This window comes from Borostomias antarcticus, assembly GCF_949987555.1.
Source record: "Borostomias antarcticus genome assembly, chromosome: 11".
NCBI classification, from domain to species: domain Eukaryota; kingdom Metazoa; phylum Chordata; class Actinopteri; order Stomiiformes; family Stomiidae; genus Borostomias; species Borostomias antarcticus.
In genome coordinates, this window is record NC_140244.1 from 27666720 (window position 1) to 27680807 (window position 14088).

General features: G+C 51.4%; 1 protein-coding gene across 1 annotated transcript; it reads left to right on the forward strand.

Moving 5' to 3' along the window:
- The first annotated feature begins 6162 nt into the window (after positions 1–6162).
- On the forward strand, positions 6163–13312 carry krt8 (keratin 8). Its single transcript, XM_084446269.1, has 9 exons — positions 6163–6698; positions 8615–8823; positions 10426–10486; positions 10726–10821; positions 11232–11396; positions 11494–11619; positions 11772–11992; positions 12234–12277; positions 12415–13312. The coding sequence occupies exons 1-9, from the start codon at positions 6258–6260 to the stop codon at positions 12675–12677; spliced, it is 1626 nt and encodes a 541-aa protein (XP_084302395.1). The 5' UTR covers positions 6163–6257; the 3' UTR covers positions 12678–13312.
- Positions 13313–14088: the final 776 nt, after the last annotated feature.

A 14088-nucleotide genomic window follows, 5' to 3' on the forward strand; every position in this document is an offset into this window, starting at 1 on the left:
TGAGTAGTAGACTAGTTCTGTCCCGGCCCCACAGTGGTGGAATGAACTGCCCTCCGATGTCAGGACAGCAGCGTTGCTCCTAGAGGCTCAGGATTTATTGCTGTCCACTTTGAACCTGATTGTCTAAAATGCGTTCTAAAGTCTAAATGGGGTCTTATTGACCTGAGAAGGGTTCTATGGAATCTTTTTTCTATTGTTGGTATATCAACCCTGACACTCAGCCCACCTGAGCTGCTTCACTGGGGAGCATATCAGATGTAGACTGCTTTAAGTACAGATGAGAAGTAGACTAGTATAGATAGGGATTAGACTAGTGCAGGTGAGAAGTAGACTAGTACAGATGAGAAGTAGACTAGTAGAGGTGAGGAGTAGACTAGAACAGATGAGGAGTAGACTAGCATAGATGAAGAGTAGACTAGTACAGGTGAGGAGTAGACTAGTACAGGTGATGAGTAGAGTAGTACAGGTAAGAAGTAGACTAGTAAAGGTGAGTAGTAGACTAGTACAGGTGAGAAATAGACTAGTACAGATGAGGAGTAGACTAGTACAGATTAGGAGTAGACTAGTACAGATGAGGAGTAGACTAGTACAGATGAGGTGTAGACAAGTACAGATGAGGAGTAGGCTGTATAGGTGAGAAGTAGACTATTACAGATGAGGAGTAGACTAGTACAGGTGTGGAGTAGACTAGTACAGATGAGGAGTAGGCTAGTACAGATGAGGACTAGACTAGTACAGGTGAGAAGTAGACTAGTACAGATGAGGAGTAGACTAATGCAGCTGAGAAGTAGACTAGTACAGATGAGGAGTAGACAAGTACAGATGAGGAGTAGACTAGTACAGGTGAGAAGTAGACTAGTACAGATGAGGAGTAGACTAGTAAAGGTGAGTAGTAGACTAGTACAGGTGAGAAATAGACTAGTACAGATGAGGAGTAGACTAGTACAGATTAGGAGTAGACTAGTACAGATGAGGAGTAGACTAGTACAGATTAGGAGTAGACTAGTACAGATGAGTGGTAGACTAGTACAGATGTGGAGTAGACTAGTACAGATTAGGAGTAGACTAATACAGATGAGGAGTAGACTAGTACAGATGAGGAGTAGACTAGTACAGGTGAGGAGTAGACTAGTACAGATGAGGAGTAGACTATTACAGATGAGGAGTAGACTAATACAGATGAGGAGTAGACTAGTACAGGTGAGGAGCAGACTAGTACAGGTGAGGAGTAGACTAGTACAGATGAGTAGTAGACTAGTAAAGGTGAGGAGTAGACTAGTAAAGGTGAGTAGTAGACTAGTACAGATGAGGAGTAGACTAGTAAAGGTGAGTAGTAGACTAGTACAGATGAGGAGTAGAGTAGTAAAGGTGAGGAGTAGACTAGTACAGATGAGTAGACTAGTACAGATAAGTAGTAGACTAGTACAGGTGAGCAGTAGACTAGTACAGATGAGGAGTAGACTAGTACAGATGAGGAGTAGAGTAGTAAAGGTGAGGAGGAGACTAGTACAGATTAGGAGTAGACTAGTACAGGTGAGGAGAAGACTAGTACAGGTGAGGAGTAGACTAGTACAGATTAGGAGTAGACTAGTACATATTAGAAGTAGACTAGTAAAGATGAGGAGTAGACTAATACAGATGAGGAGTAGACTAGTACAGATTAGAAGTAGACTAGTAAAGGTGAGGAGTAGACTAGTACTGATGAGGAGTAGACTAGTACAGATGAGGAGTAGACTAGTACAGATGAGGAGTAGACTAGTACAGATGAGGAGTAGACTAGTAAAGGTGAGGAGTAGACTAATACAGGTGAGAAGTAGACTAGTACAGATGAGGAGTAGACTAGTACAGGTGAGGAGTAGACTAGTACAGGTGAGGAGTAGACTAGTACAGGTGAGGAGTAGACTAGTACAGATGAGGAGTAGACTAATACAGGTGAGGAGTAGACTAGTACAGATGAGGAGTAGACTAGTACAGATGAGGAGTAGACTAGTAAAGATGAGGAGTAGACTAGTACTGATGAGGAGTAGACTAGTACAGATGAGGAGTAGACTAGTAAAGGTGAGGAGTAGACTAGTACAGATGAGGAGTAGACTAGTACAGATGAGGAGTAGACTAGTAAAGGTGAGGAGTAGACTAATACAGGTGAGAAGTAGACTACTACAGATGAGGAGTAGACTAGTACAGGTGAGGAGTAGACTAGTACAGGTGAGGAGTAGACTAGTACAGGTGAGGAGTAGACTAGTACAGATGAGGAGTAGACTAATACAGGTGAGGAGTAGACTAGTACAGATGAGGAGTAGACTAGTACAGATGAGGAGTAGACTAATACAGGTGAGGAGTAGACTAGTACAGGTGAGGAGTAGACTAGTAAAGATGAGGAGTAGACTAGTACAGATGAGGAGTAGACTAGTAAAGATGAGGAGTAGACTAATACAGGTGAGAAGTAGACTATTACAGATGAGGAGCAGACTAGTAAAGGTGAGGAGTAGACTAGTACAGGTGAGGAGTAGACTAGTAAAGATGAGGAGTAGACTAGTAAAGATGAGAAGTAGACTATTACAGATGAGGAGTAGACTAGTAAAGGTGAGGAGTAGACTAATACAGGTGAGAAGTAGACTAGTACAGATGAGGAGTAGACTCGTACAGGTGAGGAGTAGACTAGTACTGAGGAGTAGACTAGTAAAGGTGAGGAGTAGACTAGTAAAGATGAGGAGTAGACTAGTACTGATGAGGAGTAGACTAGTACATATGAGGAGTAGAGTAGTAAAGGTGAGAAGTAGACTAGTACAGGTGAGGAGTAGACTAGTACAGGTGAGGAGTAGACTAGTACAGATGAGGAGTAGACTAGTAAAGGTGAGGAGTAGACTAGTACTGATGAGGAGTAGACTAGTACAGATGAGGAGTAGACTAGTAAAGGTGAGGAGTAGACTAGTACAGGTGAGAAGTAGACTAGTAAAGGTGAGGAGTAGACTAGTACAGATGAGGAGTAGACTAGTACAGATGAGGAGTAGACTAGTAAAGGTGAGGAGTAGACTAGTACAGATGAGGAGTAGACTAGTACAGATGAGGAGTAGACTAGTACAGATGAGGAGTAGACTTTCAAAGGTGAGGAGTAGACTAGTAAAGGTGAGGAGTAGACTAGTACTGAGGAGTAGACTAATACAGATGAGGAGTAGACTAGTACTGATGAGGAGTAGACTAGTACAGATGAGGAGTAGACTAGTACAGATGAGGAGTAGACTAGTACAGGTGAGGAGTAGACTAGTACAGATGAGGAGTAGACTAGTACTGATGAGGAGTAGACTAGTACAGATGAGGAGTAGACTAGTAAAGATGAGGAGTAGACTAGGCTAGCATATTACACCATAATAAATTAAATAATTTACAGGACATTTTCCTATTAAAATGATGTGTATTTCCCAATGTGATGCTGTCAGTCTGCTGTGTGTCTCAGAGCTGTCACTCAGGCTCCGTAACCTCTGACATCATCACTGACACATTAATCACACACACCCCTCAAATACCAGGAAATGTGGGAGAGGGGAGAGAGGAGGGAGGAGAGGAGGAGGAGTCAGGCAAGGAGAGGAGAGAGGAGGAGAGGAGAGGAGGGAGAAGTGAAAGGAGAAGAGAGGAAGGAGGTGAGGAGGGAGGAAGGAGGAGAAGAGGGTGGAGAGGAGAGCAGATGGAGGTAAGGAGTGAGGAGAGAAGGGAGGAGAGGAGCACGGTTATGACGATTTATTTCTGTATTTATATAACAGGGACAGTAAACATTTATGAATACTGCAGTTAATGTGCCAGAATGATCCAGAAGACGTCTAGTTTTCATCTTCCATCCCAGATAGGAAACATCTTCCATCCCTGATAGGAAACATCTTCCTTCCCTGTCCTGATAGGAAACATCTTCCTTCCCTGATAGGAAACATCTTCCATCCCAGATAGGAAACATCTTCCATCCCTGATAGGAAACATCTTCCATCCCTGATAGGAAACATCTTCCATCCCTGATAGGAAACATCTTCCATCCCTGATAGGAAACATCTTCCTTCCCTGATAGGAAACATCTTCCATCCCTGATAGGAAACATCTTCCATCCCTGATAGGAAACATCTTCCTTCCCTGATAGGAAACATCTTCCATCCCTGATAGGAAACATCTTCCATCCCAGATAGGAAACATCTTCCATCCCTGATAGGAAACATCTTCCATCCCTGATAGGAAACATCTTCCATCCCTGATAGGAAACATCTTCCATCCCTGATAGGAAACATCTTCCTTCCCTGATAGGAAACATCTTCCTTCCCTGATAGGAAACATCTTCCATCCCTGTCCTGATAGGAAACATCTTCCCAGACTCTGAAGATCCCTTCCTCCCCAGGTCCTTCCTTCCCTCCTCTCTTCTCTCCATCTCCACCCCCCCCCCCCCCTCTCTCTCCTCCCCAGCTCCCAGCTCCTCTCCCCCTCTCTCCTCTCCACCTCCTCCCCTCTCCATCTCCACCTCCTCCCCTCCCCCTCTCTCTCCTCCCCAGCTCCCAGCTCCTCTCCCCCCCTCTCTCCATCTCCACCTCCTCCCCTCCCCTCTCTCCTCCCCAGCTCCTCTCCCCCCTTCTCTCCTCTCCACCTCCTCCCCTCCCCCCTCTCTCTCCTCCCCAGCTCCCAGATCCTCTCCCCCCCTCTCTCTCCACCTCCTCCCTTCTCCCCCCTCTCCTCCCCAGCTCCCAGATCCTCTCCCCCCCTCTCTCCTCTCCACCTCCTCCCTTCTCCCCCCTCTCTCCTCCCCAGCTCCCAGATCCTCTCCCCCCCTCTCTCCTCTCCACCTCCTCCCCTCTCCCCATCTCCACCTCCTCCCCTCCCCCTCTCTCTCCTCCCCAGCTCCCTGCTCCTCTCCCCCCCTCTCTCCTCTCCACCTCCTCCCCTCTCCCCCCCCTCTCTCCTCCCCAGCTCCTCCCCTCTCCCCCCTCTCTCCTCCCCAGCTCCCTGCTCCTCTCCCCCCCTCTCTCCTCTCCACCTCCTCCCCTCTCCCCCCTCTCTCCTCCCCAGCTCCCTGCTCCTCTCCCCCCCTCTCTCCTCTCCACCTCCTCCCCTCTCCCCCCCCCCTCTCTCCTCTCCACCTCCTCCCCTCTCCCCCCCTCTCTCCTCCCCAGCTCCCTGCTCCTCTCTCCCCCAGGCTGAACAGGTAGCTCCGGGTCCTCCTCTCCTCCCAGGGAGCCTGCTGGACAGACTCAATACCAACACCCAGCTGGTCGGGGCAGTTGGCCCAGTTTCCATGTAAACAAGGTTTTTGTGCTACTGACAGTGAGTCCAGTCTGAGATCAATGTAACCAGAATATGGATAGTAATATGTTCATTGTGGTTTGTTTTACTCGCGTTGCGCTTCTGCATATTAATCTTCTAATCTAATCCCTTTTCTGGTCCCCAATGATCGCATACAAACTTTTGCCAACCCTTTAAACATGCGCTGAGCGTTCCGGGTTCATCTGAGTTCAGGCTGGTGCCTGTATCCAGCACCTGCTACCTGTAGGCCCATCTGTGTAGGCTCTACCTATAGGCCTGCTTGTAAGCACTTTGCCTGTAGGCCTGCCCATCTACAGATGAGCTGCCCCCAGCGTCTAAACACAGGTCCCAGAAACTATTTGACTATGTAAATCCTCAGAGAGAAGCTGCACTGTTCTGTTCAACTCACAAAACACACATGTTGATACCGAGTTCATCCCAAGCTGGCTGACGCCAATGATATCTTCATCAAACTGTCTTACTCGCCCTCCAAATCCAGTGTGTATATTACTAGTGGATTGTTGTAGAATACTAGTATGCCATTGGGTAATACCGCAGCATAGTCATAGTGTCCAAACCAGAATTGGACCGGGCCTATTAAGCAAGAGGTCATCACTTTCCACCTGGACCTGCTGCATTCCTTGTGTTCCACCCCCCCACCCACCTCCCCCACAAGAACAGAGCACCCAGAAACCCAGCGGCTGCAGCTCAGTAATAACCTGTTCCTCTCTCACACACTCCAACCAGGTATCCATTCAGCCTGCGTGTGCCACAGTGTCCAGTTACAGCACCGCCCCCTTCTCCCTTTCACCCAGAGCCCTGGCCAATCAGGGCCAGCCACTGGCCCCTCCCACAGGGGCAGTCATTTAAAGCAGTTGAGGAAACTTGTGCTCTGTCTATCCAGCTCACCAGCGGACAAACCCCTCTAGCCTGCCTCTCCTTCCCCGTCAGTTTCACTCTCCAGTCTCCAGCCGCTCGTGTCCAAGATGTCGTCCGTCAGGAAGAGCACCAGCTACACCGTCAAGTCGTCGTCCTCGGGGACGGCCCCCCGGAGCTTCAGCAGCATGTCGTCCTCGGGGACGGCCCCCCGGAGCTTCAGCAGCATGTCGTACTCGGGCCCCGCCACGGCCCGCCAGAGCTACAGCGTCCGCAGCTCCTACGGAGGGGCCAACAGGGGCATGGGGGGCAGCTACGGGGGGGGCTTCATCTCCAGCTCCTCGGCCTACGGGGGCGGCATGGGCTTGGGCATGGGCATGGGGGGCATGGGGGGCATGGGCAACGTTGCCCCCATCACCGCCGTGTCTGTGAACAAGAGCCTGCTGGCCCCCCTCAACCTGGAGATCGACCCTAATATCCAGGTGGTCCGGACCCAGGAGAAGGACCAGATCAAGACCCTCAACAACCGCTTCGCCTCCTTCATCGACAAGGTCAGTCCGTCTCAGTCCGTCTCAGTCCGTCTCGGTCTGTCTCAGTCTGTCTCGGTCTGGGCCGCTGCTCAAGGTTTCTCACGCTGTGTAGAACTGGACTTTGCTTTGTGTTTTAAGTGGCTGGTTCAGTTTGGTTGTGAACCTATGGAGGTTAGAGGGTTAGGGTGAGGGTTAGAGGCAGGTTCTGGTGATGTCAGTGTTCATAAAGCTGTCCTCTGTTCAAAGCTGAGTGTCTCTACTCTGGTGGGAGTGGATTGGGCGAGACTGGGGGAGAGACTGGGGGAGAGACTGGGGGAGACACCGCCATGTTACACTGATATCTAACAGGGAGGGAGGGGACAGAACGTCACTTGTACGAACGATCCCAGGGAAAGTATGAGAGTTGTTCGAAGTATGAAAAAGTGGAGAGAGAGAGAGATATGGAGAGAGAGAAAGAGAGATGAGAAAGAGAAAGAGAGACTTGCTCAAAATGGATTGGCCCTTCAAAGGGTAAAAGCTCTAAGTCTCTAAGTGTGTGTAATAGTTTTCTCTGGTTATCTCGGTTCATATCTAATAGTCTGGCAGCGATGGAACTGTTCCAGTGCTGGGGACCAGATGTGAAGGGTGGGGGAGATTTCTGGGGGGGGCAGCGCATGGATCTGGGTTACCCTGGGAGATCAGCCCTGCCCCGCCCTGGGGTGTGGCTCTCCTGCACTGTTGGACACACCAAAGAAAGTCACGCATGCACGCACACACACACGCACACACGCACACACGCACACGCACACACCCATACACACACACGCACGCACGCGCATACACACACACTCAAGAATGCATGCATGCAGACACACACACAACCCTGGAGATACCAGTTAAAGACGTCTGAATGGAGTGCATAGTTCAGAGAAGGGGCGTGAATAATGGGATCAGTTAGGATTCTTTGTCAGCGAGTTGTTCCGACGTTGACTGGCCAGATCCCCTCCACGCCCTGAGGCTCCAGAGTTAATATTTAATGGGCCGACCGATCTCATGTTCGGGTCCATGTCAGTCGCTTACGTAAGCGCTCGTTTCCCAGATACCCAGATTCCCAATACCCAGTTATTTTGCATACCTCCTGTGCCGAAGCACAGATAAGAGTCCCAACTCCTCTGTTTCCTTATCTCCTGTTAACACGGCGCATTCTTGTCCCGGTCTTGCGTGCGAGCCTTGCGGAACACAGCCCCTATCAGCCAATGGGAGAGGAAACATCCTTTTTAGGGAATCTTCTGGAACTCCACCTGAGGCTATGAGTGTCCAGGGCCCGCTGACAGCCATATATCTGCTAACCCTAACCCTATCTGCTCTCCTCTCCTGTTATTACCTGACACATAGGCCCCGCCCCCCACCACGAGCCCCACAGCCCCCCCCCACGAGCCCCACAGGCCCCCCTCCCCCACCACCAGCCCCATCACACCTACACTATAGTTAAATATTTACCTTCCCTCGCGAGGCTGTGTGTGACCACGCCTAGCTTTGCAACCCCCCCACCACCACCACCACCACCCTCCCTCCCTCCCTCCCTCTCTCTCCCTCTTTCCCTCTCCCTCCCTCTCTCTCTCTCTCCCTCTTTCTCTCCCTCCCTCTCTCTCTCTCTTTCTCTCTCCATTCTCTCCAAGCCACTCTCCGCCCCCAGCCTCGCCCTTGATAAACAGGAAAACAGAGCAGGAGTTTTAACTCTATCAACAGCGTTTTCCATCATCACCCCCCCACCCCTCCGGTCAGGATCAGATGTGGTCAGATCAGAGCTTCCTTGGGTAAACAGGCCCTATCCTGAACACAAAGCAGCTGCCACTGTGCTGCGAATAACAAACTCTGAGAGCAAAACCATCGATCTACACCCCGGCTTACCCAGTCACCTGACACTAACTCCCTTTCATGTCACTTCTTGTGGACAGGTGCGCTTCCTGGAGCAGCAGAACAAGATGCTGGAGACCAAGTGGGGCCTCCTCCAGGGCCAGACTACCACGCGCTCCAACATCGACAGCATGTTCGAGGCCTACATCTCCAACCTGCGCAGACAGCTGGACGCGCTGGGCAACGACAAGATGAGGCTGGAGGCCGACCTGCACAACATGCAGGGCCTGGTGGAGGACTTCAAGAACAAGTGAGTGAGGTCCTCTCCTCACTGTCTGACATTTTTCCTAACTTGCCAAACAGACGCCTCTGCAGGACAACAACGCTCATTGTCTGATCTTTGTCTAGTAAGAGACGGCTCGGTGGCGCTGTTCCACCAGCTGGCAGATTAGGACTGTTTTTAAACGTCTGCCTGGACAGAATAGCGTTCATTTGAGATCAGACAGAGGAAGGATCCATCCAGATTGAGGAACTCCCCGTTTCTCCCCTATCACCGTCTCACTGTGGGGATCAGTTACTCAAACCCTAGCCCTAACCCTCGAACCCTAGCCCTAACCCTCGAACCCTAGCCCTAACCCTCGAACCCTAGCCCTAACCCTCAAACCCTAGCCCTAACCCTCGAACCCTAGCCCTAACCCTCGAACCCTAGCCCTAACCCTCAAACCCTAGCCCTAACCCTCGAACCCTAGCCCTAACCCTCAAACCCTAGCCCTAACCCTCGAACCCTAGCCCTAACCCTCGAACCCTAGCCCTAACCTTCGAACCCTAGTCCTAACCCTCGAACCCTAGCCCTAACCCTCGAACCCTAGCCCTAACCCTCGAACCCTAGCCCTGCCGTCAGTCACAAGCTCAGACCCTCTGAGGGACTCAACCACATGGCTTAAGTCATTGATACCGGACCACCGGGGTCATGAGCTCATAGATCCAGCCCTCGTCCAGTCATGTAATGTATAGCATGTAGAGGCTGCTAGTCAGGCGTGGTTCGTCCCAGCAGAGCGTCCTCCCTGCAGCTGGCCGTTACCTCAGCTGAGAAGACCTCACTAGGGCTGCCGTCCGCCCTGCTGGGGGGGGGGGGGGGGGACCTCACTAGGGCTGACGTCCGCCCTGCTGGGGGGGGGGGAGACCTCACTAGGGCTGAGGTCCGCCCTGCTGGGGGGGGGGGAGACCTCACTAGGGCTGACGTCCGCCCTGCTGGGGGGGGGGGGAGACCTCACTAGGGCCGACGTCCGCCCTGCTGGGGGGGGGGGAGAAGACCTCACTAGGGCTGACATCCGCCCTGCTGGGGGGGGGGGAGACCTCACTAGGGCCGACGTCCGCCCTGCTGGGGGGGGGGGAGAAGACCTCACTAGGGCTGACATCCGCCCTGCTGGGGGGGGGGGGGGAGACCTCACTAGGGCTGACATCCGCCCTGCTGGGGGGGGGGGGGAGACCTCACTAGGGCCGACGTCCGCCCTGCTGGGGGGGGGGGGGGAGAGACCTCACTAGGGCTGACGTCCGCCCTGATGGGGGGGGGGGGGGAGACCTCACTAGGGCTGACGTCCGCCCTGCTGAGGGGGGGGGGGGGGCAGGTGAAAACCGTTTCTCTGTTTACACACGTCTGCCAGCACCTCGCACAAGCCGCTGCCGTGGCAATGGAACGCATCACAGGGCTTTTCACCTGGAAGTGCTTGATAGGTGAGACCAGTCAGTCAGCTGACCGGGGCCCTCGGGGAGGGGGGGGACCAGAACACCTCTCATGCCTGCGCCAGCACACAGAGGCCTGCCGGTGGGTCTCCCACGCCCCCTGGTGGCTGGACTGCAGCATAGCGTCTATCAAACTCTTAAGATAACTTTGACTCTGTCTCTCCCTCAGGTATGAGGATGAAATCAACAAGCGCACAGAGTGTGAAAATGACTTTGTGCTCATCAAGAAGGTGAGCACTGCCCTAGCAACCCCTAGCAACGTCCTGCTATTCTCAGCCTGTATTCCTGCTTTTCTCCTTGAAACAATCTCTTCAATATCGAGAGACTCTGTCTTCCTCTGGGCATCTCACATCACCGCCCTGACTCTTATCTACATCCTGCACTCTGTTATTTTACCAGCTCATATCCTGTCTCCTGTGTGTGTGTGTGTGTGTGTGTGTGTGTGCGTGTGTGTATACGTGTGTGTCAGGACGTGGATGAGGCCTACATGAACAAGGTGGAGCTGGAGGCCAAGCTGGAGAGCCTGACAGATGAGATCAACTTCCTGAGGCAGATCTACGAGGAGGTACGCCACTGACATCCCCTTCTGTCTGGAGGTTCAAGTACCTCAAGCTATCTGAGCGAAATATACCAGCATGGTTGATTTAGATGCCAACTGATGACAGAGAGCTGCGCTGCTGCTTTATTAAACCGTCTGGATTGATTCATCTCTAAGGTTGTGTGATTTACGACGCTGAGATGTTTGTGGTATTTATTGGAATGCTGCGTTTGCACTTTTAAAATGGCATCTGATCTGCATCACCACATGGTCGGCATTTAGAAGTGATCGTGGCAGGTCGTCTGATCTCGGGGTTGGTGGAGTGGAGCAGGGGGATCTCTGGCCAGCGTCTCATCTCTCTCTCCTGCTCTTTACCCCCCCCGCCCCCTCCTTCCCTCCCCTCCTTCTTTAACCCCGCCCCCTCCTTCCCTCCCCAGGAGCTGCATGAGCTGCAAGGTCAGATCAAGGATACCTCTGTGGTGGTGGAGATGGACAACAGCCGTAACCTGGACATGGACTCCATCGTGGCCGAGGTCCGTGCTCAGTACGAGGACATCGCCAACCGCAGCAGAGCTGAGGCGGAGACCTGGTACAAGAGCAAGGTACGTCCCTGGGGTCCGTCTGGTCTCCTCCGGGCTGCTACCTGCTGCTGCTGTTGTGGTTTATTATGTTGTTGTTGATGTTATTGTTGTTGTTTAGTACGAGGAGATGCAGACGTCCGCCACCAGGTATGGGGACGACCTGAGGGCCACCAAGACAGAGATCGGCGACCTGAACCGCATGATCCAGCGACTTACATCAGAGATCGACGCCGTCAAGGGACAGGTGCTAAGCATGACCTATGACCTATGACCCCACAGGCCACCAGGACAGCTGGTTGACCTGACCCAAACACACTTGCAGTGTTTCAATCACATCATATGAAGTGTGCTCTTTAGTCCTGTACTCATCGGCGCGCCTCACCTCTGTCCTGTCAGCGCGGGAACCTGGAGGCGCAGATCGCCGAGGCAGAGGAGCGCGGCGAGATGGCGGTGAGGGACGCCAAGGGCCGCATCTGCGACCTGGAGAACGCCCTGCAGAGAGCCAAGCAGGACATGGCCCGCCAGATCCGCGAGTACCAGGACCTGATGAACGTCAAGCTGGCCCTGGACATCGAGATCGCCACCTACAGGAAACTCCTGGAAGGAGAGGAGGACAGGTAGAGCGGCCATTTTAGTGTTACCAGATCAAGGACTGTACAAACCAACCCAGCAGCCATTTTACGGTTCCCAAAACAAACTAGGCAGTTCCAAACTCTACAACCCAACCCGGTATATCTACGCTGTACAACCAACTCAGTCTAGCCTTAATAAGTGAGGATTCCGTTAGATTGGACACCCGTAAGCATCATGATGTACCACAAACTAAAAATCTTCCACTGTTCTTCTTGTCCCCTCCAGGCTAGCAAGCGGCATCAAGTCCATTAGTGTCTCCAAACAGAGCAGTAAGTATACTGTCTCACCTTCCACCCCCTCTAGGTCTATGGGTTCAAATCCCCACCTGTTGCATTTCCACACATTGATCTCCAGTCTAAGATAGGAAATGTGGTGAGTTCTCACTCCCCTCCTCCCTCCTCCCCAGCGAGCTACGGTGGTTACCCCATGGAGTCGGTGAACAGCAGCTACTCCAGCGGCTACTCCAGCAGCTTTGGCGGCGGATACGGCGCCGGCTTCGGCGGCTATGGAGGCTATGGCTCCGGCGGGTACAGCTCGGGCAGCGCCAAGGGCAGCAGCGGGCCCATCCAGACCCAGACCACGCTGAACAAGAAGAGCGTCGTCATCAAGATGATCGAGACCAAGGACGGCAAAGTGGTGTCGGAGTCCTCCGAGGTGGTGGAGGACTGAGCAGCAAGCTTAGACCCACAACAACAACAACGAGCACCTTGTATTGTCTTGCCCTCTTGCCTTACTCATCCAATTACTCTACCCTCTTACTCGTCCAATTATCATTCCCGCCGCAGTGCAATGTAACGACCTGTCAGAAGCAATCCAGAGCAGAGCACCATTAACAGATGTGTCTGTATGAGCAATAAGCACTCTGATATTGAAAAGGGACCAAATCATTTCGATACTGTAACTTTTGTTGTCATCCTGTACTAAAAGAGATGTCTGTCAGTTTGTGTCCCTCACAGGCATCAAAGTGCACCTGTAAATCATTCCCTCCCAGCCGATGCAACTGGTGTTCAGTACCAGGGTCCTGGTGTTCAGTACCAGGGTCCTGGTGTTCAGTACCAGGGTCTCTCCCAGAGCCCAGTAGTGAGTGGATGTGTTGTCTATGGATGTAAACAGTGTAACAGTAGCATTGTGGTCAACTTGTCTATGGATGTCTGCTAAGTAGGTAGTGCATGTCTTCCACTTTCAGCTGTGTGTTCCCGCCCTGCTACGCCCCCGCTGCGGACGCTGCCCACTGTGTCGGCCACTGTTGCCCTACGGTGCTGTTTTTGCTACCAAACAATAAAAAAGGGTTTACTGAAACCTGAGTCTTGAGTCTGTCTGTCTGTCTCTGCTGCCTTCATCTTTACCACTGGGATTTTTTACTAAAATAGTTTTTATTGCGATACAAAAATAAGGGAAACAAATTGGCGTTGCAGATTTTAAATCCTGAAAAACTAAAACAACAACAACAAAACACATTCAACCCCGCCTTGGGCTTTAAGGAACACACGTCTTCTGGAATTCCTAATGGCAATCAATAGGCAGTGTTTTAAACCAATCAATAGGCAGTGTTTTAAACCAATCAATAGGCAGTGTTTTAAACCAATCAATAGGCAGAGTTTTAAACCAATCAATAGGCAGTGTTTTAAACCAATCAATAGGCAGTGTTTTAAACCAATCAATAGACACCGTTTTAAACCAATCAATGGACAATGTTTTAAACAAATCAATAGGCAGTGTTTTAAACCAATCAATGCGCAGTGTTTTAAATTAATCCCAGTAATTTGGCCATTTTGGGCAAACGGCAAACATGACTGAGATCACCGTGTCAGACAACTACATGTATAAGACACTAGAACCATCAGCCTAAATTAAACAGTAGACCAGAGACTAGAGTGTCTGAATGAACGAGCCATCAGTTTATTGATAATAGAACATTAGAACAACACATGCAGCATATTTACAGCAAGTGACACTTATAGTTACACCTAAACTCTTTGTGTATCCCTTTTCTGATTCTAAAATTGGTTGGTTGTTAGCAGGGACGTGCACAGATAGACATGAGGTGGTGCTAGAGCACCTGCCCTTTGCCCTCTGGACA

Coding starts and splice junctions, on each gene's coding strand:
- krt8 (XM_084446269.1), top strand. CDS start 6,258: ATGTCGTCCGTCAGGAAGAGCACCAGCTACACCGTCAAGTCGTCGTCC. Junction 10,487..10,725: donor ACTTTGTGCTCATCAAGAAG/GTGAGCACTGCC, acceptor CGTGTGTGTCAG/GACGTGGATGAGGCCTACAT. Junction 11,620..11,771: donor TCGACGCCGTCAAGGGACAG/GTGCTAAGCATG, acceptor CTGTCCTGTCAG/CGCGGGAACCTGGAGGCGCA.